Source organism: Rhyacophila brunnea, unplaced genomic scaffold (assembly GCF_057557595.1).
Source record: "Rhyacophila brunnea isolate RB1 unplaced genomic scaffold, BYU_Rbru_1.0 scaffold_13, whole genome shotgun sequence".
Taxonomy (NCBI): domain Eukaryota; kingdom Metazoa; phylum Arthropoda; class Insecta; order Trichoptera; family Rhyacophilidae; genus Rhyacophila; species Rhyacophila brunnea.
The window spans coordinates 23039882-23067777 of NW_028232785.1; the positions used below are offsets into that span (position 1 = coordinate 23039882).

General features: G+C 33.8%; 2 protein-coding genes across 2 annotated transcripts; both read left to right on the plus strand.

The window, feature by feature from the left end:
- Positions 1–4638: 4638 nt before the first annotated feature.
- On the plus strand, positions 4639–6426 carry LOC147076965 (uncharacterized). Its single transcript, XM_085940956.1, has 2 exons — positions 4639–5750; positions 6419–6426. The coding sequence occupies exons 1-2, from the start codon at positions 4898–4900 to the stop codon at positions 6424–6426; spliced, it is 861 nt and encodes a 286-aa protein (XP_085797082.1). The 5' UTR covers positions 4639–4897.
- A 6874-nt stretch (positions 6427–13300) lies between these two features.
- On the plus strand, positions 13301–19015 carry LOC147076966 (uncharacterized). Its single transcript, XM_085940588.1, has 3 exons — positions 13301–13532; positions 17337–17489; positions 17612–19015. Exons 2-3 carry the CDS (start codon positions 17337–17339, stop codon positions 18944–18946), a joined length of 1488 nt encoding a protein of 495 aa, XP_085796714.1. The 5' UTR covers positions 13301–13532; the 3' UTR covers positions 18947–19015.
- Positions 19016–27896: the final 8881 nt, after the last annotated feature.

Here is a 27896-nt window from a genome sequence, read left to right on the forward strand (position 1 = left end):
ACCTGTTAATTGTATAATAACGAGTGGAAAAAATACAAATAAATATAATTACCAGTCAACCAGTGGTTTTATTAATTTCTCTGTTCATCCGTATTCATATAAAGAAAACTCAGCTTACCTCCAACCTTCGCCACTAATTTGCTCTGCGTTTATCTTCCTAGTCATACAACAGTATTTTCAACTAGGCAGACAGTTAAATTAAGGCAAGAAAGCGAGTTATTTCTTTTTTCAAAATCGTCAAACGCCGTTACGCAAAAGTGGAGGGATTGAATTCGATCGAAGCGCCACCTTGCGGATTTTTTCTGAAATAACTTTCCATTCAAAACAGAATTAATTGAAAATAAATTCAATTCTGTTTAAAGATGGCTAAATGCATTAAAAGAATACAGTGTCATCTTGTTCTGATATATTCTAGAAGTTTCAAATGTCTAGCTAGTCGGGAAGTTAGTTAAAAATCGATTGCAAGATTAGTACTGGACAAACAAGAAAACGTGTTATTAAAAATTAACCTTTCCGACGAGCACCATGTATAATAGTGTTCCTTCAGGACTCCTCAATGGATAAGTCTAACCCAAACCATAAGGATGATAATCGACCAGTTGACTTCAACCGTAAGTTTGTTTAGTAAATGATGCGCCATCTTGATTTACCAAATATCCAAATACCTAACGCTTTTAGCAAAATTCGGATGAATTCGATGCGTAATCAATTTAAGAGTTCGTAAGGCTTTTCCAGCTGTTCATTGTTCGGTGGATTAGTCAATTTAACTACGTTTTAAATTTTAAATTAGGTATGCACGTGTCATTGCTGTTCACCAAGAATGCGACGTTTAAGGACAACTGAAGTAAACTAGACATCGCGAACCCGACAAGAAAATCCTTTTAAAACTTTTATAGTAAGTACATAATTAATACATTTTATTTCCAACTAGTGAGCTGAATTTTTTAATGGAAAAATATTTCCGTTATTACTAAGTTTAAGTAGCTATTTCTATATATACCTAGTGATTCTCCTCGGTTTGCTGCCCTTTAGGTAACTGCTGACCCCAAGCGACGCGCAATCTGCCTACCCCCACGGGACGTGACTGCCCGTATTGGTTAGAAAGGCCTCGATGGCAGAACTCACATTATTCATTAAAAATGTGAGTTATGACACCAACAGTCAACTTTGTCAACGATTTTCACATGTTTTAAAGTGACTTTTGATACCCAACTATTTTTCTCTATATAGATTAATGCCTTTAGAATCACTTCGTATATTTAACTTTGTAATTTGTTAGTTGTAACATACGAAAAAAACTTTTTGTACCATATTAATGTTTTTGACCAAAATACTATAATAATATTATAAATCGGAAAGAAGTTGGTATTCATAATATGGAAAGAATATTTTACATTCAACATGAATTCTGATGACAACGCGTACTTAATTTTTTGTTGAAATACTATATTAATCTTGGAATGCGAACTACAAAGGTGGCAACACTGGAATTTAGAAGTGAAACAGTGTCAGAGGACGTTAAGCTAGTGACAGCTGATATTGATATTAAATACCGCGTAAAATGGAAGTAAAAACTGAAATTAAGGATGAAATATTGCCAGACGACACGGCGGACGTGATCGAAGACGGTGCATACCAATGGATTGACGTAAATCACTTCAAAAGAAAAGCTGGATTTGACATGTCAGTCAAACAGGAAAATATCGATGACGACAACAATAGTATCCACTTAAAAGAGGTAAGTAGGTAGATTCCTAATTAGGCGGGCAACAAAAAGGATTATACAATGGTTTTTCCTTTCAATTTTACGAAATCAGTAGGTAATACAAAAATGAATATTAACTAACCACAAAAATTAGTGAAAGTGACACAGTTTATCGTACTGTGCGAAAACTTTACGGTGATGGGCGGCGACTTGCAGAACTAGATCCCCTCCTGTCTCGTTTCAGTATTCATTCCCCTCACCATGAACGCATTTGACATTTCTTATAAGTGCGAGGTATCAGTCATTTAGACGTGATAATAATGGCAAACGTTTTGAAAAGTGACGACAGGAAGTTTATAAGTCATCTTATCTCCTTCTGTGAAGAAGAAACGACAGAATAACATCATTCGGCTCCTCAACAACGTCATCGAAAGAGTTGCCGCGATGACAGCTACAAAACACACTTAAAATTTTAATTAAATTATTAATTATTATGAAAAAATGTATATCATTATTTGAAATTTGCGAAAATAAATAGGTACCTATTTCAAGAAGAGGGGAATAATAATAATATCTTCTAATCCTGACTATACACACAATACTTCGAAATCGAAAACCATAGATAAGATCGACAGGAGCGCCGCCCCAAAAGTTCTCGGTCTCTAGTAAAATGGCTCAAATAGACTCTATGACGATCGGTCATATAAATGCCATAAAACTCGTTTCTTATGTTGGCGTCCTGTGTCACAAAGTGTAAATATGATGTCATAGCTGTCATACAATACGTCGGAATGGCATAGATTTGACCATATACACTAAATCGCTCTTAGCATATATGTGCTTTTACTGATTGAGTGATTTACTGATGACTTAAAGACTTCGATATTCTATTTTTTTGTAGTGGTGAATACAAGAGATCGTTGCGAGTTACGACTTTCACTCCATATTATTTTGCATTTGAATCTGCGAATATTCTCGTACCACGACAAGGACAATAAGTATAGTTTTATTGCTCGAGCTAAGCGCTAGCAGTTTATCAGTGATGTTGATGATAATCGGCGAGTAGACTTCAACCGTAAGTTGGTCGAGTAAATGATGAGCCCTCTTGATTATCCAAATATATAAGTAACACTTTTAGTTAAATTTAGATGAATTTGTTGCCAACATACTTTCAGACATTTCGTAAGGCTTTTGCAGCTGTTCATTGGACGGCGTATTGGCAAATGGATGTCGGCTGGTAAGTATGGTATGGTGTTTATATCGCTACAATGCATTTGCACCCAAACTGTTAACGCTACCTTCCTACCCTAAAATGGGATGAGTTTAACCCATGATCTTTTCAAAACATTTTTTAACAAATTATTGTTTTAGTCTCAAATTGTATTAAATAGGCATGCATGCCGCGTGACTAAATAAATTAGGTAAAATATGATTATTGTTTGCAAAGAGAACAGTATATGTAGGTAGGTAATCAATCGAATGATGAGACCCCTCACTGACATTTTTAGTTTATTTGTATATCAGCAGGATAAAGGTATCTACCTGTCCAGTGATTTATCCGAAACTAAGACTAAATACGTGAACCGCATTTAATAAACGCCGGACCATACCTTACAAAATTAAGTCATGATATTCTTAAAATATAATAATCAACCAATGTGTGCGAACAGTGTGATACAATAATAGAAACATTACGTGACACTATACACTATAATATTATCAATGTTATTTTAGATGCGCGACAACCGTCTGATCAATATAAAGTCTGAGAATGGTAATGAAGAAATCGTCATCAAAGAAGAATTTGTTGACAACGCAATCAACCAAACCGGTAAAAAAAGTCCTCAACCTGGCTGTTCTAATCCACAATACATGCCGTTAGATCAGGTATTGATATCAATTACTTGTCAAAACCATTGTATAGTTAGTATAAATGAATACAAATATTTCTTTGTACTCTACAATTGTATAATACAATTATTGAATTGAAAACTGACATTCCAAACCGGCCTAAGTCTAAAAATCTGATTTTGAGATAATCATATTTTTGTGATTTTCAATTTACCTCTTAATTTTTCGGTACTATAATGTTTGGCAATTTCATAGAAAATTCAAAGCTCGCTTCAAATATAAATAACATTAAAAAGTCTGTACTAAGTACAATTTGGAACACAATAAAGTAAAGTTGAGTATCTTTTGTGTGTACAATTATGATTGTGTAATAGAATTTGGTCATGGACAGGTCTGTTGGGATGATTAATGAATAAAAATAATATTAAATTTCTTTCACTTTATTTCATTTTTTGATAAAAAGGTAAACATTGTAACTTTTACAGCATAATAATATATTATATAATAATACTACAATGTAGGGATCATCTACAATAAAAAAAATAGTTTACTGATGTGCACATGAACTTATAAAATACAAATTCTTTAATATTTCGTCATTTCGACATTTCAAAATATTATATTATGGCCGCTTAAAGCGTAAATGTAGCAAAAAGAGTTCAACTGCGCATGCGCATATATCCTTAGGCTAGTTTGAAAAGAATGAACCGTTATCTTAGTGCTGTTTCGAAATAAAAAGGCACATTTCAACATCAAATTGAAGATACTTAGGATTTTTTGTAAAATATAAGTTTTAGTGAGTTTTTGGATCTCAGCACACTCTATCGGATTCCATCAAAACATGAAAATTTGTAATTTTGGACTAAGGCTGGTTTGGAATGTCACTTTTCAATAAACAAACTGTTCTTTGTGTAGGTTTATAGCCAGCAATGTTTAACAGTACGTCACAGTAAATCAATGGACATCGGAAGAAAAGACACAGTTGACAATAGTTTGGTCAACAACATCATAGCACCTGCAACCAGTAATACAAACCGTATGATGATACAGCATTCCGAAATAACTATCGATGAACAGAACTTCAAATTGGGAATTCAGAAATTATACTTGCCTAAGGTGGTGCGAATTCAGTTGAGAAAGGTTACATATTTTCCACGTAACTTTGTTTGCCAGGATTGTTATGGAGTGTTTGAATCAGTAAATCACCTAAATTGTCACTACGTTTCATGCATAAAATCTGAGCATCCCAATTCATCCAAGTCGCATACGGGTAAAAAACATCATCAATGCGATGTGTGTTTTAAAAAATTCGTACAAATAATTCACCTCAAAGGACATAAAATGACGCATACTGGAGGAAATCTACATCAATGCGATGTGTGTTTTAAAAAATTCAAGCGAAATGGTGATCTTAAAGTACATAAAATGATACATTCTGGTGAAAAACCACATCAGTGCGATGTGTGTTTTAAAAAATTCATACAAATTGCACAACTCAGAACACATAAAATGACACATACTACTGAAAAACCCCATCAGTGTGATGTGTGTTTAAAAAAATTCATGCGAAATGGTGATCTTAAAGTACATAAAATGATACATTCTGGTGAAAAACCACATCAGTGCAATGTGTGTTTTAAAAAATTTCGGCAAATTAAAAATCTCAAAATACATAAAATGACACATACTAGTGACAGACCACATAAATGCGATGTGTGTTTTAAAAATTTCATGCGAAATGGTGATCTTAAAGTACACAAAAAGTTACATTCTGGTGAAAAACAACATCAGTGTGATGTGTGTTTTAAAAAATTCATGCAAAATCGTGATCTTAAAGTACATAAAATGACACATACTGGTGAAAAGCCACATCAATGCGATGTATGTTTAAAAAAATTCATACGAAATGCTGATCTTAGCGTACATAAAATGACACATTCTGGTGAAAAACCACATCAGTGCGATGTATGTTTTAAAAAATTTTTGCAAATGAATAATCTCAAAAAACATACAATGACACATACAGGCGAAAAACCGCATAAATGCGATGTGTGTTCTAAAACTTTTCTGCGAATTAGTAAGCTTAAATTACATAAATTGACACATACTAGTGACAAACCACATCAATGCCATGTATGTTTTAAAAAATTCATACTAATTGGTCAACTCAAAGAACATAAAATGACGCATTCAGGTGAAAAACCTTACCAATGTGATGTGTGTTTTAAAAAATTTATACGAAATAGTAATTTCAAAGCACATAAATTGATACATACAAGAAATTTGTGTCCAAAGTCCAAGTCAAAGTAAAAAAAGTCCCAAATCACTACTTTAAAGTAGAGACAAAAACAGTATAATTTTGTCAATAATATGATCATATTACGAAATATAAAATGAATATAAAATTTTGAAAAAATACTCAAAATGGCATTAAAACTGGAGATACACATTTCTTTGAGTAAATTATTTACCAGAAACTTCACCAAAGATTTTTATTACGAAACTGGCGCTATTAAGTTTAAAATGATGCTTATACTTAATAAAACTTACGAAAGCTTTTAAAATAAAATTTTACAGTAGTTATTTACTCAAATTACTAAAAACTAAATATGAGACTGTTTGCAATGAAATAATAAATTGTTAAAATTAATATTATATTAATCGTTCATGTGGTAGTTTATCATAATAATCAGAGTGCAAACTTTGTTTTAGTGTTTGCAAATCTTGAAAGTTTGTTGTTTTCTTTCGTCTCGACTATATAGTGGTGGTAAAATGTTTATAGCCTCGATATTATTCAATGTTGTATGTTGTAATGTTGCTATTGTTCAGTCTGTCTTGATTTATATGTTATTGTTCTATTAGGACTGTAATAGTGAGCTTTCAAATGTGTCACCCACTTTCCGGCCACGTCTTATCGGCGGTAATGTTTTATTTTTGAAAAAGGTGTAGTTAAGATATTCAACATTATATGACAGAGATCGAGCAGTTTTGCAGTAGTCAACATAATCCGCAGGCGCCTAAGTTTATGTTATGGTGTCGAATACGTAACTCAATAGTCAAGTGCATTGAGTCTGATCCCATTTGTGTATGTCCTTTAATGAGATACTTTTAAAGAATGGTTATTTTGTTTTTAACTCCCACGTTTAATGGAGCATTTAAAAGTGTATTGTTTTATTTTGTGCGGAAAAGCCGTCACTCCAAAAACATACCTATTACCTTAGATGAAACATCCGTTATTTTTCGAATAATTTTCTTTCAATGAAATATACAAGAATTGAAGCAAACTCATTAGCTGTCAGTGCACCTTCAGTTTCATTCCACAGAAAACAGTAAACTTCTTTTGTTTTTATATTGTAAACTGTAAAGTTATGCACCTACTATTAATTTAGTTTTGTAGTACATTGCTGACACTTAAGACTTTGGAGCCAAAAGCACAAATTGTTAATCCATCGTAAATACAAAGTTTAGAAGATCAGAAACTTTATCATTGCTTTTTTCGCATCTTGCTTCTTCTTTTAAATCGAATGATTCATGTAATCGTTTTCTGTTATATTTTTCATTCTGTATGATGCACACGTATCACACTCATCCTTCTTATTTTTTTCTGGCGAACAATTCTTTGGTTCGAGTGGTTCCGTAGAAACACTATCGAAAGGCGTAGATAAACGTTTTTGTCATCATTCATCACATTCCTTTCGTTTGAATGTAATTTAGTACTTTTATTTCAGGCAATGCCAATAAAAAAAAATTGTGCTCTGGACATTATTTGAATGTACCTGCTGACACGGCCACAAAATGCGGGCCTTCAGCACGCATTTTTCGCGACGACTTTATGACGTCACAACTATTTTGGTCTGATCGTTAATGTCAATTTATACACCAAAAATAGGGGCGTCTACCTAAAAACAAAGCTATAAGGTACATCTAATGTGTCCCATAGTTCAGTCTGAGTGGCTCACAGTCACTCAGAGTGAACTGTTGATGATTTTTCTGGCTGACCAAATGGTCTTTATAAAAAAAATGTAAGACTTAAAAGTCTAGAATATAAGGTTAAAATAAGTAAATTTTATGTAAACAATTTATACGATATCGTTACCTAATCATGTAAACCGAAGCAAATTTATATCCGTAATCTTTTTGCATTATATTAAATTATTCTGCATGCGTAATATTTTGATATAGCGCGAGAAAAATACAGAGTTCAAAGCGTATGAGGTAGAGGGAAAAACCTCTTCAGAAAATAAATCCATGTGTGTGAGCGAGACACGATCGGAATAGAATTTACTCTATGAAAATACTTTATTTAACAAAAATATTATGATATCGAATAATGTTGTAATAAAAATTAAATGATCAGATATTGTGAGTATTCGCTGCGCGTATCTAATAAAAATGATAAATTTTAATTTTTGCTCAAAATAAAAGAACGTACTATCACCAAAAAAAAAGGAAGGCCCTGAAGCCCGACAGTTTCAAATTCCAAGTCAAAGTCAGGAAAGCCGCGACCGAAAGTTTGGTTCTTCTGCCGTGCGAGACGGTGTCCCGGCTTGACCGATAACTTCTAAGAAAGACCCCTCCAGCCGAGGCGCGTCCAAAAATTTACAGCTCACAGCCGTGACAAATAACCCGCCGGCACCCCGCGCGTACCGTACCTTCCGAGCAAAAAAGTGCACCGATCTCCAAAATCTGTGATTTTAGATAATTGTAAGACAGTACGTTTTCTTCCGCCAAAGTGTAAGGTACCTAGGGCTACACCCTCGGTGTGGCCTGGGTTCTTTACGATGTAAACTGTCAAGTCACGCCCGTTTTAATATTATAAATTAGTGAATCCCTTCCGTGTTATCGGCTTAATAATAACTCCTATAACCACCTCGAAATCACGCATCGCGTCTTCGATAAAACGCTCTGGCGTCAATTCCGCTAATGCGCCCAAACACGTGCTCCAATGTGACGACTGTGCGATAACTAAATCTAAGGCTTCTTTAAGTGTAATTAATGATGTAAAACAATCGATGTTTGTTTAATTAAATGTGTAAATAAACCAGTCTGCGCAGGCTGTTATATCAAAAATACGTGTTATCAATAATTACGCCCTATGATGTCCACACATGACCTGCAACCCGAAGTGATACCGGATCAGGACATCCTCCCAGAAGACATGTGAGTTCCTAACCTTCCACCCCCGGTATTAGTACGTATTTAGTACGTGGTAAATAAATAAGATAAATATAAAAGTTGCAAATGTAATAATGTAGATATTAAGGCACTATTATTTTGTTAATTTAAAATTTAAAATTGTAATCTAGATCTTTCAGCTTAGCCTGACAGATCCTTTTCAATTTGTGAAAAAGTACATTGAAACATGTAAACTTTGAACTTCATAAATTCACACTTGTGAAAATATCGTTTAGATCTTAAACTTTATTGATGTCTTATATTGTCTTGCAAACATATTTGTTTGGATCGAACTCGTGTTTTCCTCCTGAACAAGAGAAAACAGCGCGGAAAATGTTGAGTATAAAAGATAACGTGAGTTATAATTTTTAATCCATACCAGCGACTACTGTAAGCTCAAACAGTTATGTGAGGCGTTATATTTCTGTACATATTCGCGATATCCACCGTTTTAAATCAATAAACTATCTTTTTATATTATGATAATCCCGATTTTTGAATCGGAAAATATTTACCTGATTTACGTTAAAACTACTAGTAGGACTTTTTTTCACCTTCCGCGCGCAAAAGCGTCATGAAAAGTCATGTACGGCTTTTTTTACATTTTCCTAAACTTTAAACAGTTAATATATATATCACGGCAGCAGGAATTGAGACCCTCATCAGCCTGTATAATTTCATGATCGGAATTATTGACGATTCTTAAGATATTTAGTAAAAACCTAAGAAAAGGGAAGAGGGCCTCGTCTCTCTGACGTCAATTTTTTAGGGAAACACCACCTGGTGGGTAGATAAACCCGCGTTTTCCCATACAAATTCAGTCATCGGCTTCTGCGTTTAGTGATAACGTTTAGTGATCCACGCTGCTCCTCGCGAAGAATTGCAGACATTCGTGTTATTTTTTAAAACTCAATCGGAATTTTTCTCATTCGTTGTACGTGTAAATACGTCACAGCGACCTACATCATCAATGTATGACGGCGCCGAGATTGTCATCCCGTAGATGAATACGTCATTAAGTACGTAGTAACTTGGTACTCGGAAGTACATCTAGAAGAGAAACAGCGTTTCCCAATCTTTATAGTCGGTGCCTCAATAATAAAATAATTGCTCAGCCATACCTATAAATTAAAATAAATAGTTATCTATAATATAATAATCAATATTTGTTTGTTTGTTTGTTCGTATTTTATGCGCTGCCATACCGTTCATCCGATTGCCATAAAACTTTGTCAACTTATTTCTTGCACTTACGCGCAGATTATAGGCTCTTATACATAAAAATGAAAGTCTGTCTGTCCTATGCGTTCTTATACCATTCATCCGATTGCGATGAAACTTCGTCAGTTGTTGTGGTAACACCCACAAAGGTTTCTGAATTAGTACAACCATATTCTTCTTCTTCTTCATTCTATCTTTTTTTATTCGTATGGTTCCTATACCATTCGTCCGATTGCAATGAAACTTTCGTCAGTTGTTGTGCCCACACCCGCGAAGGTTTCTGAATTAGTATAACAATTTTTTTCATCTTTTTCTTCTATTCTATCTTCTTCTATTCGTATGCGTTCTTATACCATTCATCCGATTGCGATAAAATTTTGATCAGTTGTTGTGCGCATGCTTGCAAAGGTTTCTGAATTATAAAAACCATCTTCTTCTTCTTCATCATCATTTTATCTTGTTTTATTCGTATGGTTCCTATACCATTCATCCGATTGCGATAAAACCTTCGTTAGTTGTTGTGGTAACACCCGCAAAGGTTTCTGAATTAGTACAACCATATTCTGCTTCTTATATTGTTTATTCTTTTTTTCGCATGAGTTCCTATTCCATTCATCCGATTGCCTCACACGGACCCAATTGTTCATGGAGATCGGATAGCAACCGAGGCCAACTTTGCGGTATTCGAAAAAAATGCAGCGTCGTATGGGGAGCGGGATAGTCCCGACTTTTCTGTAGACTCATCCATTTCAATTCGTGATACCCAGTATGCGGGTACACAAAGCGCTTAACGTCAGCGGACAGCAGAGCCAGTCCAAAAAACAAAAAAAAATCTTTCTTATCTTTCTTATTTAAGCACTATGGTGCATGGTTGCAGCATCAGTCTCGTGCGGCTCCGTTTCGGGACGAAATGAGCACTTAAAATCACTTATTTCAGACACGTTTAAAGCGTTATGGAAAGCGGCCGTGCATATCCACGGCTGTGCATATATGACGGGTGGTGGTGGGAACTTTTACATATCTTCTTCTTATTCTGTTTGTATGCGTTCGTATACCATTCATCCGATTGCAATAAAACTTTGGTGAGTTGTCGTGCGCACGCCCGCGAAGATTTCTGACTTAGAAAATATTCTTCTTCTATTTGTATGCATTCCTATACCATTCATCCGATTGCGATGAAACTTTTGTCGGTTATTGTTCGCACACTTGCGAATGTTAGTATTGTATAAAATACAAAGTTTGTTGTTTGTTTGTTTGTTCCATCCAATTTTGATTGTTTTACTACATTTTAATACTATTAATAACGTTTGCATATTTTGGATTCGATTTTAATTTAGTGTTCTTTTGTTTGACGTTTACTCCTGTTAGAATTACTTTCATATTGCCATATTGTATTACACAGATATTTTAATTTTAAAAAGATAATTTTAATATTATTGTTTAAAAATCTAAGATAAATGTATCTACGAAGCGACCCTGTGCGAACCCGGGTATTATTTTTAAATATAATATAGTGTAAAGATACCAAATAAAACTAATTATAAAAACATTATTTTATTCAAGAATAATTAAATAAATAATTAAACTATAATAACAAGAACTTTTAATTTAACATAGACCCTCGATCTATATTGCGAGACAATATGACACGTAAGCTCGGTGACATTGAATTTAGATCACCAACTGTTTTTTGACGTCTCACGCAGTGACCGTGAAATAATGTTAAATTAAATAAAAATAATATATCCATTAGCTTCTGACGTCATCCTAATATCGGGTGGCGTTTCTAAATCATTACATCGCAGTGTTGATATGGTGTGTTCACAAGTGTCGTATAGAACTCTTACTTGACTACCCTCTCCGACCCCGTGCTGAGCTAGCTTAAACCAGGGGTTCTCAATCTAGGGACAGGGCCGGTTGAGAATTTAACGCCCTTGCATCTTCACCAGGACCGGGGTATCGTCAGTAGGCCACAATCGTCCACCAGGCGGCAGTGGCCAGTGGCGCACCCAAGGGGGGGGGCAGGGCGCCCTGGCACCCCCCAAACATGAAAAGTATTGATTTAAAACATTGAAATTGAAGGCCAATAAACTATACCTTAGGCTTAGACAAATAACACGGCAAAAAAAAAATTTGTAATTCTTCAGCACCTTTTTTAGAAAAATTTCATAGATTTTAATTTCCATCACAAAAATTTCAAAACACTAATGTCAGGTTTTTTTAGAAACCCAATCCATTTTAAACCGTTTAAAAAGAAAAATTTTGTTAGGTACATGTTCAAACACGCGCGTTAACATCATTTTACTCCCTACTTCAAGTTTAGTTTGTCGATTCATGGCTACGGCCGTATGTTGTAGCTTAATTATGTAAGCTAATATTTTAGTTTTAAGTACCCAGTTTAGGTAGCTATTTCTATATATGCCAAATGATTCTCGTCGATTTGCCGCCCTCGAGTAACTGCCACCCCCAAGCGACGCTAAGTCCGCCTACCCCCACGGGACGTCACTGACATTGGATAATCCAACGTTTAGCTGGAACACCCAATTTGAAATTGGGATTTTTCAAAAATTCATACACAAGCGTGCACTAACTATGCACAGACGAACCCAAAAAAAGTTGGAGTTTTAACACTGGGTATTCCAGGTAAATGGACCTCTACGTGTTCTGGTTTTTTCTTAGTGTCCTTGCTTGAGCCTGTTTGTAGGTATGGATTTTAAAAATCTGTCTAGAATTATGTAATTTTATAGAAGCGTTGTAGGAATAATTATTCCGTATAATAATATTATGTAAAAGATTTAAATTTAAATAATTATTACCTTTAAGTACCTTGTAATAGACACGTAAACATTACACTGCTGTTAACTCATTTAGTGCTAACACCGCGACTGGCGCGTTCGGAGTACTTGGCCATTAAAAGGTCAGCAGTGATGATTGTCTTAATATAATGTAACTGCATTGTTGCCATTTTAACATTATGGTTCCAACCACTTCCGAATAAATAAATGGTTTTCATCGAATTCAACGGCATTTTCCTAATTTCGGGAAACTTTTTTTATCATCTCGCCATACTTTCTTTTGTTTTGATTTGATAATAGTAGTAATTTACATGGGAATACAGTCCGAAAATCAATGACACCAACCGTCAAATAAAAAATATAGTTTCTGTATGACAAATAATTTTTGTCCTCGTACCTACAATCGGAAAAAATATATTCGACATTCAACAACATGCTCAAAGAACTAAAATTTGGAATTCTGATGACAACGCGTACTATTTTTTTTTAAAACTATATTATTTCTGGGAATGCGAACTAAAAAGGTGGCAGCACTGGAATTTAGAAGTGATACAGTGTCAGAGGACGAAGCTAGTGACAGCTGATATTGATATTAAATACCGCGTAAAATGGAAGTAAAAACCGAAATTAAGGATGAAATATTGTCAGACGACACGGCGGACGTGATCGGTGACAGTGCATACCAATGTTTTGACGTAAATCACTTCAAAAGAAAGGGTCGATTTGACATGTAAGTCAAACAGGAAAATATCAATGACGACAACAATAGTATCCACTTAAAAGAGGTAAGTAGATTCCGAATTTGTTTAGGCGGGCAGCAAAAAGGATTATACAATGGTTTTTCCTTTCAATTTTACGAAATCAGTAGGTAATACAAAAATGAATATTAACTAACCACAAAAATTAGTGAAAGTGACACAGTTTATCGTAATGTGCGAAAACTTTACGGTGATGGGCAGCGGCTTGGAGAACTAGATCCTCTCCTTTCGCATTTCAGTATTCATTCCCCTCACCTTGAACGCATTTGACATTTCTTATAAGAGCGCGGTATCAGTCATTTAGACGTGATAATAATGGCGAATGTTTTGAAAAGTGACAGCAAGAAATATATAAGTCATCTTATCTCCTACTGTGAAGAAGAAAACGACAAAATAACATCATTCGGCTACACAACTTCGTAATCGAAATGTTGCCGCGATGACAGCTACAAAACACACCTAAAATTTTAACGTGGTGATATAAAATTTATCCTAAATTATTAATTATTGGTAAAAAATGTCTACCATTATTTTAAATTTGCGAAAATATAGGTATAGGTACCTAATTCAGGAAGTGGGGGAATAATATCTTCTCATCCTGACTATACTCACAATACTTCGAAATCGAAAACCATAGATTAGATCAACAGGAGCGCCGCCCCAAAAGTTTCCGGTCTTCAGTAATAGGTACTATTAACCATAAACATTTGAGTAGGCATTGATTTTTACCAATGATTTAAAGACTTCGATATTGTATTGTTTTGTAGTGGTGAATACAAGAGATCGTTGCGAGTTACGACTTTCACTCCATATTATTTTGCATTTGAATCTGCGAATATTCTCGTAACACGACAAGGACAATAAATATTGTTTTATCGCTCGAGCTAAGCGCTAGCAGTTTATCAGTGACTTTGATAATAATCGGCGAGTAGACTTCAACCGTAAGTTGGTTGAGTAAATGATGAGCCCTCTTGATTAACCAAATATCTAAGTAATACTTTTAGTTAAATTTAGTTAAACAGTTTTCATAAAATTTTGAGTTAGATATATATTTAGAGATATACTTTTGTCCACTATATGTTGGACAAAGTTATAGTTTCAAAAAAGGCCTCAATCCGTCAATATTTATTATCAAAAATTAGGCTTAATTTCAAAACCCCCTAAAACATTTGGCGTGTGAATTTTAAATCCCCTTAAAATGAATAAGCCAATCAGCGGCTGCTCTGATGGTCATGTGATACGGATTTCAATATGTCTGCCTGAACAAAATTAAAGTGACTTCGTGTTAATCGCTCTATAGGTTAATAGTATTTTTTTATATTTATAATTAATGTTTAACTGATTAATGTGTCGAAACATAAGCATAATGAGTCAAGGAAGCGTTTACAAAGAAAATAAATATGAAAAGTCAATATCGAACGCCAAAAACGGTAAGTGAATATTGACAATTTCTGCGTGTTATTTGTCCAATAATACAGTGGTGTCTCGTCATACTGTCCCTATTGTTGATTAAAAATAATTACAGTTTACCATAGAAAACGTTAAATATGTACCTATTGACTTAATACTTTTTTCACATACTTTATTAATTATCAGGACCGGTTTTACCTACTTATTATTTTCTATACAAATATTTAAAAATGCATAACAACAAAATATAAAGTAGGGACAGCCACTAACTAGAATAAAAATAATTATATTTACACCATACCTATACCATTCATCCGATTACGATGAAACTTTCGTCAGTTGTTGTGCACACACCCACAAAGATTTTTGAATTAGTACAACCATCTACTTCTTCTATTCCATCTTCTTCTCTTCGTATGCGTTCCTATACCAATAATCCGATTACGATGAAACTTTGGGGAGTTGTGCGCACGCCCGCGCAGGTTTCTGAATTAGTACAACCATCTTCTTCTTCTATTCGTATGCATTTCTATACCATTCATCCGATTGCGATGAAACTTTCGTCAGTTGGTGTGCTCACACCCGCGAAGGATTCTGAATGATGGTTGTACTAATTCAGAAACCTTTGCGGGCGTGCGCACAACAACCGACGAAAGTTTCATCGCAATCGGATGAATGGTATAGGAACGCACACGCATACAAGAAGATAGAATAGAAGAAGCTGGTTGTAATTGTTGAGAGATAGCCGTCTAATAGAATAATATAACAATATAATTAAGTGATATAATTAATAATATAAGAATAAAGTAGTACGTGTCAAAACCTAGCACTCGCTACGCCGATGATAGATACCGACTATTGTCTGTAAGAGGGAGACAAATTGTACTTCCCACTATTACATCGCACCTGTGTGTGTCGGCGTGATACTAGTTAGTTCTCTTCGGTTAATTGTAACGCGCGCAATAATAATGTAATGTGTTATAATAATTCTGTATATTAGTTGAATATAAATAAAATTAATCGTAAATTAATGCTTATTTACGATCCTCAAAACAATCCACTATTCCCAAAAGTAATAATTCAGAAACCTTCACGGGTGTGCGCACAAGAACCGAAGAAAGTTTCACTGAAATCGGATGAATGGTATAGGAACGCATACAAATATAAGAAGATAGAATATAAGAAGAAGAAGAAAAAGATAGTTGTACTAATTCAGAAATCTTCGCGAGTGTGCGCACAGCAACTGACAAAAGTTTCATCGCAATCGGGTAAATGGTATAGGAAAGCACACGCATAGAAGAAAATAGGATAGAAAAAGAAGAAGAAGATAGTTGTACTAATTCAGAAACCTCCAAGGGTGTGCGCACAATAACTGACGTAAGTTTCGTCGCAATCGGATGAATGGTATAGGAACCATATGAACAAAAGAAGATAGAATGAAGAAGGAGAAGAAGATGGTTGTACTAATTCAGAAACCTTCGCGGGTGTGCGCACACCAACTGACGAAAGTTTCATCGCAATCGGATGAAAGGTATTAGAACGCATACGAATAGAAGAAGAAGAAGATGATTTGTTTTAATTGAGACACCTTTTTAAGTGTGCGTACAACAACCGACGAAGAATAATATAGATTTTTCTAATCAAAAACTTCGTGGGTGTTCACATAATAACTCACGAAAGTTCCATCGCAATCGGATGATTTGTAAAGGAACGCATGCGGGACAAACAAACATTCATTTATATATATAATATATAGTCTACTGTTCTATTTCATTATTATTTGTAATATTTTTAATTATATAATATCTATGTATACAATTGTAAATTCTATATCTTTAACATAATTTATATTGTTAATTTTAGTTACCTACTTCGAATAAATATTTTTTAAATTTGTACAAAACATATTTATTGTTTCTCCAAGAAATAGAACTGCTGGACGCCTTTTGCAATTTCTTGATGCGCCCCTCCATGCATTACCCCCTTAAATCGTACATGTTAATTTCAAAAGCCCCTAAAACGGTAGTTGAGTTTCAAAGTCCGCTAAAATGAAAATCATTTTATTTTTAATATTCTCTCAGTAAAATATGCAAAAGTGAGTAAGGGATACTAAATATTATACTCTTTATAGTGTATGAATCAAATAATAAATACATAAAGTTATGTATTTATTGTAAGTATATTCAAAAGATATGACTTTTTCTTATTTTTCTCAGAACTGTCAAAAGTCGTTTTAGGGGCTTTTGAAACTAGAAGCTTCATTTAATAAACGCCGGACTATACCCTAAAAAATGACGTCATGATATTCTTTAAGTATAATAATCAACCAATGTGTGCGAATAGTATAATAAAATAATAGAAACATTACGTGAAACTTCATATTGGTGATACTGTTACATAATATTATTAATGTTATTTTAGATGCGCGACGACGGTCTGATCAATATAAAGTCTAAGAATGGTAATGAAGGAATCGTCATCAAAGAAGAATTTGTTGACAACGCAATCGGCCAAACCGATAATAAAAGTCCTCAACCCGGCTGCTCTGATCCACTATACATGCAATTAGATAAGGTATTTATATCAATTAACTGTCAAAACACATTGTATAGTTAGTATAAGTGAATAAAAATATTACTATGTACTCTACAATTGTATAATACAATTATTAAATTATCAAACTGTTCTTTGTGTAGGTTTATAGCCAGCAATGTTTAACAGAACGTCACAGTAAATCACTGGCCATCGGAAGAAAAGACACAGTTGACAATAGCTTGAAAATCGACATCATAGCACCTGCAACCAGTAATATCAACCGTATGATGATACAGCATTCCGAAATAACTATCGATGAACAGAACCTCAAATTGGGAATTCAGAAATTATACTTGCCTAAGGTAGTGCGAATTAAGTTGAGAAGAATTACATATTTTCCACGTAACTTTGTTTGCCATTGTTGTTATGGAGTGTTTGAATCTGAAAATCATCTAAATTGTCACCACGTTTCATGCATAAAATCTCAGCATCCCAATTCATCCAAGTCGCATACGGATAAAAAACATCATCAATGCGATGTGTGTTTTAAAAAATTCATACAAATTAGTCACCTCAAAGGACATAAAATGACGCATACGGGTGAAAAACCTCATCAATGCGACGTGTGTTTTAAAAAATTCATGCGAACTAATGATCTTAAAGTACACAAAATGATACATTCTGGTGAAAAACTACATCAGTGCGATGTGTGTTTTAAAAAATTCATGCAAAAGTGTAATCTTAAAGTACATCAAATGACACATACTGGTGAAAAACCACATCAGTGCGATGTTTGTTTAAAATTTTTTCTGCAAATTGGTAATCTCAAAACACATAGACTGACACATACTGGTGAAAAACCACATCAATGCAATGTTTGTTTAAAAAAATTTCTGCAAATTAATAATCTCGAAGAACATAAAAAGACACATTCAGATAAAAAACCTCATCAATGCGATGTGTGTTTTAAAAAATTTATACGAAATCGTGATCTTAATGTACACAAAATGAAACATTCTGTTGAAAACCCTCATCAGTGCGATGTGTGCTTTAAAAAATTCATGCAAAAGTGTAATCTTAAAGTACATAAAATGACACATACTGGTGAAAAACCACATCAATGCGATGTGTGTTTTAAAAAATTCATTCGAAATGGTGATCTTAAAGTACATAAAATGATACATTCTGGTGAAAAACCACATGAGTGCGATGTATGTTTTAAAAAATTCATACAATTTAGTCAGCTCAAAGAACATAAAATGACACATTCAGGTGAGAAACCTCATCAATGCGATGTGTGTTTTAAAAAATTTATACGAAATAGTAATCTCAACAAACATAAAAAAATACATTCTAGTAAAAAACCACATCAATGCAATGTGTGTTTTAAAAAATTTAAACTAATTAGTACTTTCAAAGAACATAAAATGAGACATACTAGAAAATTATGTAAGTCCAAAAACGCTACTTTACAGGAGAGACAAAAAACAGTATAATATTGTCAATAATATATTTAAATAAAATAAAACATACAGATAATATTACAAATAAACGAAAAAACATAAAACGACTATAAAATTTCGAAAAAATATTCAAAATGTGATTAAAACTGGAGATACACATATTACTTTGACTACCTACATTATCAACCAGAAACTTCTTAAAAGATTTTTATTACGAAACTGGCGCTATTAAGTTAAAATGATGCATACATTTACCTAATAAAACTTACGAAATCTTTTAAAGTAAAATTTAACAGTAGTTATTTACTCAAATTACCAGCTAAAAACTAAATATGAGACTGAAATAATAAGGTATTAAAATTAATATTATAATCATCATTCATATAGTATGATATATTAATATTTTGTAGTTGTGATCCTTATCGTCACAACTACAAAATAAAAGAGAAATAGTTTCTAAAATAGGATGGAATATAGAGTGTAAAGTTAAAGAGAGCATGAGACATAAGCAAGGGCCATGGGTTACCTGCATCCTTTTCAAGCTGAACAATAATTACTTCCGTAACCTCGCAACTGACAACTGTAAAATTAAATTTAGAATACAAGAAGGAATTGCACGGCTGAAGGCACGTGCAATCTATGGTTAAAAGATGTACCTGGGCGCCACACGATCTTTGGCTCGTGGAAGATTATAATTATTAACAGTGTGGAAGAAAGGGGGAATAATAAATGAAAGAGCAATTTATGTACTTGACCGAAACTATATTATAGCAAAAACAAGAATATTACATTAAAAGGTTATTAAGGAAATACTATAATAAAGGCAAGCAGCTAAGTTTTAAAAGAAACATTGGAAGATAAGTGAATCAAATAATAATAGTTTTAAAATACCAAACTTGGAACGACACAGAAGCTTCCAGCACTGCGGCTGCAATCGTGCTCTTTTAAGTAACGTCCATTATAAATGTTGGGTAAAACCAAAGCAGAGCACGACTATACTTGATGACAGACAGAATCAAAAAGCCTTGTTGCTTCTTTCACACCTCGCGACGTCCGTTGCGGCCGGAAATTCTATCAGCGACATCTGTGCAATGGCGTACGCTCCATGACGTGACCATAAATATTCGTCGGGGTTGCCAGAGTATGAATGTTAGTAATGTTCATTTTGAACATAATATCCCCGTCCTTGGAAAAGAGAAGGTCCAGCCATGATGCGAGCTTCGTCTTGAGGCGTCCCGGATGTCTTCAGAGTAGGAGTGCACGGGGCTCGTGCACAAAGGGCAGCAAACGGTCGACAAGGCCCGGTGTTATAACACAGGTAAAGTCTTGGCGAGGAGATGTGAAAGCAACATAATCTTCAATCATCAGCTTCATCGGACGGTATCCTGGTGGTAGCTTTCCGTACGACGTGGCCTGGTACGTTTCAATAATAATGCTTCGATAGATGTTATGTAAAAAAAAACGACGAGAAATGGATGTAAAGCTCGCCTCCGATGGTTGACGTCGGAGGGAAGTAATCTTGAAATTGTGTGTGGTGTTCCAACGGGAGGGTGTTCCACGGGGTAGTGAAGGTCTAGGAGCCATCGTAGAAGTTTTCCCTACCTAACGATGTTCCACCACGAAGATTGATTTGAAATAACTAAACTGTTTTTATGAAAAAAATTTGAAACAGAAGCATCTACAAGACAAGACAAAATACATTCATAAACAACCCAGATAAATTGTGAAATTAAGTCAATAAGTTTTAGTAAGTAAGCAATAGTAATAAGCAACGCATAAGTAACGCTAAGCGTAAAATAAATTGTATATATAAAAATGATTATTTATAATACAGATTTTGACAAAAGATAATTTAAATAATCAGCGCAAGTGTAATGCTGCTGATAGTTGATGGAAGCAATGCAATACGTCAAGAAAAAAAACCAGTATGGCAATAATAGATGAACTGTCGACGGGTCATCGTACAGTATTAAATACAGTATTGCAATAAAAAAAAGAAAAAAGTCAGTCCACAACTTGATCGATTACTGATTTAAAAGAAATATAATGAGTACAGAAAATATGGTAAATATCTACTTTTGAATTGGCGTGCGTATGAGGCTAACGGTATAATGTATTGACGACAAACGTCAATCCGTATATTTAATAAATTTAGCAAAATTAAATTACAACAAAATAGTACAGACTACCAAATCTGACTAATTCAAAAGCGGGTTAACAACCAATCGCAGTACCTTGGATTCCCTGAATGCATAAATATAAAAGTAACGTGAGCCGATAATCTAAGCCATGTACTGAATAACGCGTAGATTTCCTATTAAATACAAAAACAAGGGAACGAAAAAAAACGAGAAAAGCTCCGCGATAACTAAATTTTAATATTCTACGTTAAAAGTCTACGATTGCGGTACGAGACTGTCGTAGACTCCAACAAACACGGTTTAATCTTCGAGACTACTCTAAGGGAGCTTAGTCTAAAGGAGCTTAGTCTAAGGGGCTTAATCTACCACACCGTGGACGCTAGAATCCCGCAACACAAGAGACTACCCGAGACTTACTACTCTTCCGGGTGCAATATTCCGTGCCTGGGTACGCACTAATCCCAAGCCTGGAATCCCAGAGATGTGGCCTCGGATAATGAAAAAAAAATAAAGAAGCTAAAGGAAACGCTACAAGCAAAACAGACAACTGCAAAGGCACCAGTATCGCGTCGGAAGTTAAGTGTAATTAATAACCAATATAGGTTATAGCGCATCTCACATTCAAGTGAGGGCTATATAAAAAAAAACAAATAAACTAACATGCAACAGGTTCCGTATCAATAACGGCCAAGAAGAATTTAAGCAAAAGAATGGTTCCTCACAATCCAATTCAGGCAAAGTCAGTAAAGTGCGATGGAATTCCGACGTTCAAGGCGGATTCCATGGCTGCAGATGTGACGAAAAGGCAAGCGAACAGCCCTCCTTTCCGTACAGAGTTTGACTGCTAGAAAAAAGACACCTGCCTTGGGGACCGTCTTAAGCACCCAAGGTCTTTAGAGAGAGACGTCACGGGTCCACCTTCACTTCCCGTGAACGCGCAGAGAAAAAGCTAGCAGTCAAAAAAAATATTAAAATCTCCATCTTCTATCAATAAAAAACTCCTGTATTGAACTGTGTGAGCTAAGTGAGCTAAGATACCATCTTAGACAATAAAAAGAAAATAAGTTATAAAAATAAACGAAAGAAAACCACACGCGAAGACAAATATAATAGCAAACCTTATTAGAATTTGATGCAAAATTGGCAAGACGATATAAATTTGTAAAATTGTACTATTGAAATATGTAAGCAAAAATGACTCCTCGAAGCGTCTCCAACTACTCCGCCCAAGAGTGAAACCCGCCTCTCGAAGCGGGAACCCCTAGCACCGATTGATTAAAATTAAATGCCGCACTTGGGCAATATCTGCTATAGCGGATAGGGTATACCTCTGCTCCGAGAGACTGCAAAACACGGTATTCACTTGGCTGGTTATGGCAGTTGAAAAGCCACGATCAAATTACGGTCAGCGCACAGTCATCTGAAACCACGATATGAGATTAAAGTACAACGTAGAAAGGTGTAAAATGCCAAAAAATAAGAAAGGGAAAAAAATGCAAAAATTATTCAGATTCAAGAAATAAACACAAGCGGTTTATTATGAGATAAATTAAGCTGTATAGAGGCAAAAAAAACTAATTAAAATCTGGGGTGTTTATCAACGTTAATTAATAATATATAAATATAACAAAGACAAAAGAATATCAAACGCAATTTGTAATGCGTGCATAGTAACTTCAAAAAAATTAAAAATTACTTTTATAAATGATTCTTTAATAAAGAGTACTTTTATAATGAAGTATTATCAGTCCAAATAATATTTGTAAATATAATCAAAAAATTTTAAGTCGACTAATAATGTACCAAAAAAATTAATAATTGATAATTTAATCACAGTTAGATGAGAAGTAAATATCGTTAAGATATAGATATAGTTGAATAGCTACGCAAGAAGGTATCACCAAAACACAATAAAAAAAGAGAAAAAACCAACTACGTTAGGATCAAGCAAAGCAATCTATAGGATATTATGTATAAAAATTTAGACGAATATAATAAAAGAATTCAGTGTTTAAGTTGAATATGAGATAGTATGCAAGCAAAACTATATTTATAATTGAGATTGCAAAATTAATGATTTAATAAATTTCAAAAGCAAAACAAATCATAATGATTGTCCAAACCAAAAAATGTTAAGAGAAAATGACATTTAAAGTTCCGAACAGAAATGAGTAAAAAGTTATATGAAAAAAGTATTTAGCGGAACATACTATTAAATTTGAATTATTTAATAATCAACAAGAGACACGCTATTTATTTGTATAAATGCGGATATTTGCAAAACTAATGTTTTAAAGAAAAATCAAAAGACAAAATTTTAGAATGGTTCAGCACCGAGAAAAATTCAAAAAATTAAATTGAACAGAAATAAATTTAGCGAAAACTGGCTTAAATTAAAAGGAAAATTGATTATCACTTTATAACAGAGGGATCAAGAGATCAGAAAAATAAATAAATTTTAACGTTGACGTTTGAAAAAAATGAGTCAGGAAAATATTGATTTAATTAAGTAAATCTATTTCATTAATAATAATTTACTATACGCGATGAGTCCTTTAAATTAAATAATTTTACTTTTCTAATAATCAAAAATCTGCGGAAGTTGATTTAAATTAAATAATAAATTTTGTTATTAAAAAAATGATTTTAATTATACAAGTATACAAATATTTACTCTAGCGGCCAAAAAATGAAGCCAGAAACAAAGGACGGTTTGAAACCAAGATATCGCGAGAAAGAAACATTTGACAAACTGTAAAAACTAATTTAATGCAAATGAATTGTAGGTTATAAATATACTGATAAAGAAACATTGATCTGTTTTAGGAATTCCAAGTATGTAATAGCTAGGAAATGTTTTAATTCCATTGGTATTAATTTTGTTTCCATCCATATCATTATCATCATTGATATTGTACCAACTTAAAGTTTCTGTCATTGATAATAGGTAACCAAAAAATTTCTGAAAACTCAAAAAACAAAATTATAATATGTGCAAACAATTAGAAAGAATTTGGGCACAAACTGAAAATGGTAGCACTAAAGATATGTCACCACATATATTATAATCTACATCGAAACATGAAATATAATATTAAATTTAGTGTGGGTAGGAAACTACAAAATGTCACACGGCATATAGGTACTTAGAGTACGCAAGAAAAAAACTATAAGAAACAAACGAAACTGAACCAAACTTTGAATTTAGATAAAACAAAATACGATAAATAAACGTACTATAATAAATGATTCACCAAACTTTCAATGTTAATCTGACAGCAAAAATAGAAATTAAATATCGACCGCCGCGGATGACGGACAGAATCAAAAAGCCTTGTTACTTCTTTCACACCTCGCGACGTCCGTTGCGGCCGTAAATTCTATCAGCGACATCTGTGCAATGGCGTACGCTCCATGACGTGACCATAAATATTCGTCGGGGTTGCCAGAGTATGAATGTTAGTTATGTTCATTTTGAACATAACAAGTAGTTTATCATAAAAATCATATAATGAGAGTGAAAACTTTGTTTTAGTGTTTTTAAACATTTTCCATGTTTAACACATTTTTAGATTTTTTTAACTTATCGCCCTTTTCCTTTCGCCCGCAAAATTTCAAATGGAATTGTCAGTAATCGATTTCGATTTACGTAATTGTATTGTATTTTCCAATTACAAACCCTAATGTTAGGATTGACAATAACTAAGAGAAAATATTTCAGATAATATATTCTAATATACAATATTGTTTTTTTGTTATTATGTTGCAGTAGCGAAAAGTGGAGGTAAGCTGTTAAGAGTCGTCGTAAATAGTGCACACTATACTTTGTCCATCATACTTATCTGTTTTCATTGACCTAAAAAAAATTGCAGATAGTGTTTGTTAGTAATAAAAAATCAATTAAACCCTGCTTAAACTAAGCACTAATAGTTTAGATATGCTAGGAGCGATGTAACAAAAATGGTGCACACTTTTTCAGTTATACATATTTGTTTTCGTTGATATTACAAATGGTTATTATATTCCTGATTATTGGTCTCCCAAAAATCCGATTTTCAAAAATTATTAGGCGCAAACTTGCACCTGACCTCATTATCTATAACGGGTTAAAAACACACACATCTTAGTTTCTTTGATTATCCGTCAAAATATTTATTTTTTAGTTACCTAATTAAAAGAATGAATGGCAATGGAAGAATTAAAAAAAATGTAATTGGTATTATTTAGTGTAACGGATAAAAAAGGGTTGGGTAGGAATTATGAAGAAGGTGCGTCTGGTTATGGGAATATGTGGATATGGATGAGGATGAATAGGGGATGGATATGGATAGGAAAGGGAATCAGGATCGTGGGAACTTGAAATACCTCTCTAGCCTAAGTAACCTGTCGGTCTGCATGCGGTCATGTGGTTTTTTGCTGTAATTAAATAAAAGGAAAATTGGGGCGCACTCTAAAAATGCATAGAGACAATAGATCAAGAAATAAATAAAACGCGATTAAGAAAGTCTAACATGTGTATATTTAAAAAAATAAATTCATTAACAAGTGTAAAAATAATTAAAAACTAACGAGTGTCTGCATATAATTGGCGAAATAAGAAATAACTAGAACCCAAATAAAGCTATAATGTTCGGTTGACCGTTCAAATGTAATAAAATACTTATTTTAATAAATCTCCCGGTGTCGTCGCCATCTAGCCGGAACCTTGTTTCGGACCATCTTCACGTGACCACTTCGGCCACGGGGTCCGAAACTACGAAAGGGCGTCAGAAATCGAGGGCTTAGTCCAGGATGAGCATCAGAAGCCGAGAGCTGTGCTTCGGAAGAGCGTCGGAAACCGACAGGGCCAGAATTGGTCGGCCTTCACCATATAATATAATCTCCGTTCACTCCGCGCCTGAATTATTTCAACGGCCGTCTTTGAAAGTTTTCGACACGCGCATGCGTACTCGTTCCACCGTCGAGCTTGGTGCTGCCAGTACAAATAAATCGAATGTCCTAAATGTGGGCATGTTTTAACATGACAATAGATAAGTCATTATATACCTAGTTATACAATTAAATAGCGTGTATTTAGCACGTAAGCATTATAAATAATAAGTTTTATATTGAATAGGTAACTCGTTAGAAAATAAATATTATAATGTAATTATAACGCCGCGTGAAAAGAAATTGCACGCTTCTAAATAATTGTGTCATTTCAAGTCTCTGACTACTGAGTCATATCCAGATATGTCGCCAGAGATCTCGTTTTATAACAATAGGTTACTCTTTTGGGTGAGGCAATGCTTTCAGTAGATTGTGAAAGGTTGTAGGCCGAAAAGAATTTAGTCTGACTCTCTAGCTAAAATTGAAAGGGCCTTGCTCCGCGAAAGTATTAAAATTTATAAAATCGTTGTTTCATAAATATTAAATTATTAAGGACATAAGTGAATAACTGACAACTTTACTATAAAACTAAATATAAATTAAGATTTTAAATAAACACCTGTTAATTGTATAATAACAACGAGTGGAAAATATACAAATAAATAAAAAAATAAAACCAGTCAACCAGTGGTTTTATTAATAACTCTGTTCATCCGTACTCATATACAGAAACACTTAAGACATTGCTAATCCTCCATCAAATAAAAAAATCGATTTTTTTTAATCCAATAAGTTACATTAAATAGGTACTCACTAAATTTAAGTTTTGATATTATCCCCCAGTATACCGCTGAGCTAAAAATATTGAGCATACTGGGAATGATATGGTATTTATTAGTTTTCCTAAATTCATTCAGCCCTGCCTAAACCAAATCATAATCGTTAAAAAAATATTCTACTGTCAATAAAATATCTAAAACTATGTATGGTTAAATGGCACAATTTTAGATAAATTGATATTTTTTGATTATTATCTGCTATGGCTTGTATTAGGCTGCACTAACTAAGCTAACAAATACTATCTACATAATATTATAGTCCTAATTCATCGAAAACAAAAAATAAGTATGCATGAAAAAGTTTAGTGTGCACTATTCATATCGAATTTTAACAGCTTACCTCCAACCTTCGCAACTAATATTGCACTGCCTTTAACTTCCTAATCATACAACAGCATTTTCAACTAGGCAGACAATTAAATTAAGACAAGAAAGCGAGTTAATTCTTTTTTAAAAATCGTCAAACGCCGTTACGCAAAAGTGCAGGCATTGAATTCGATAGAAGCGCCACCTTGCTGATTTTTTCCGAACTAACTTTCTATAAAAAACAGAATTAACTAAAAATGAATTTAATTTTTCATAAAGATTGCTAAAAGTATTAAAAGAATACAGTGTCATCGTGTTCTGATATATTCTAAAAGTTTCAAATGGCGAGTGGAGAACTAGACGGTTCCAAGTGTTTGTCCTTAGTGAAACAAAAGTAACAATAAGGCAGCTTGGAATACTACTTCATTATTAGGTTTGTTTTCTCAAGGACGAACACTTAGAACCTTGTAGTATTAGGCTCGCAAAATTTCTAGCTAGTCGGGAAGTTAGTTAAAAATTGATTGCAAGATTTGTAGGTACTGGACAAACAAGAAAACGTGGGAATAGAGAAGTTAACTCTTCCGATGAACACCATGTTTAATAGTGTTCTTTCAGAACTCCTCAATGGAAAAGTCAAACCCAAACCATGAGGAATGATAATCGACCAGTTGACTTCAACCGTAAGTTTGTTTAGTAAATGATGCGCCATCTTGATTTACCAAATATCCCATTACCTAACGCTTTTAGCTAAATTCGGAGGAATTCGATGCGTAATCAATTTAAAGGTTTGTAAGGCATTCCAGCTGTTCATTGGTCGGTGGATTAGTC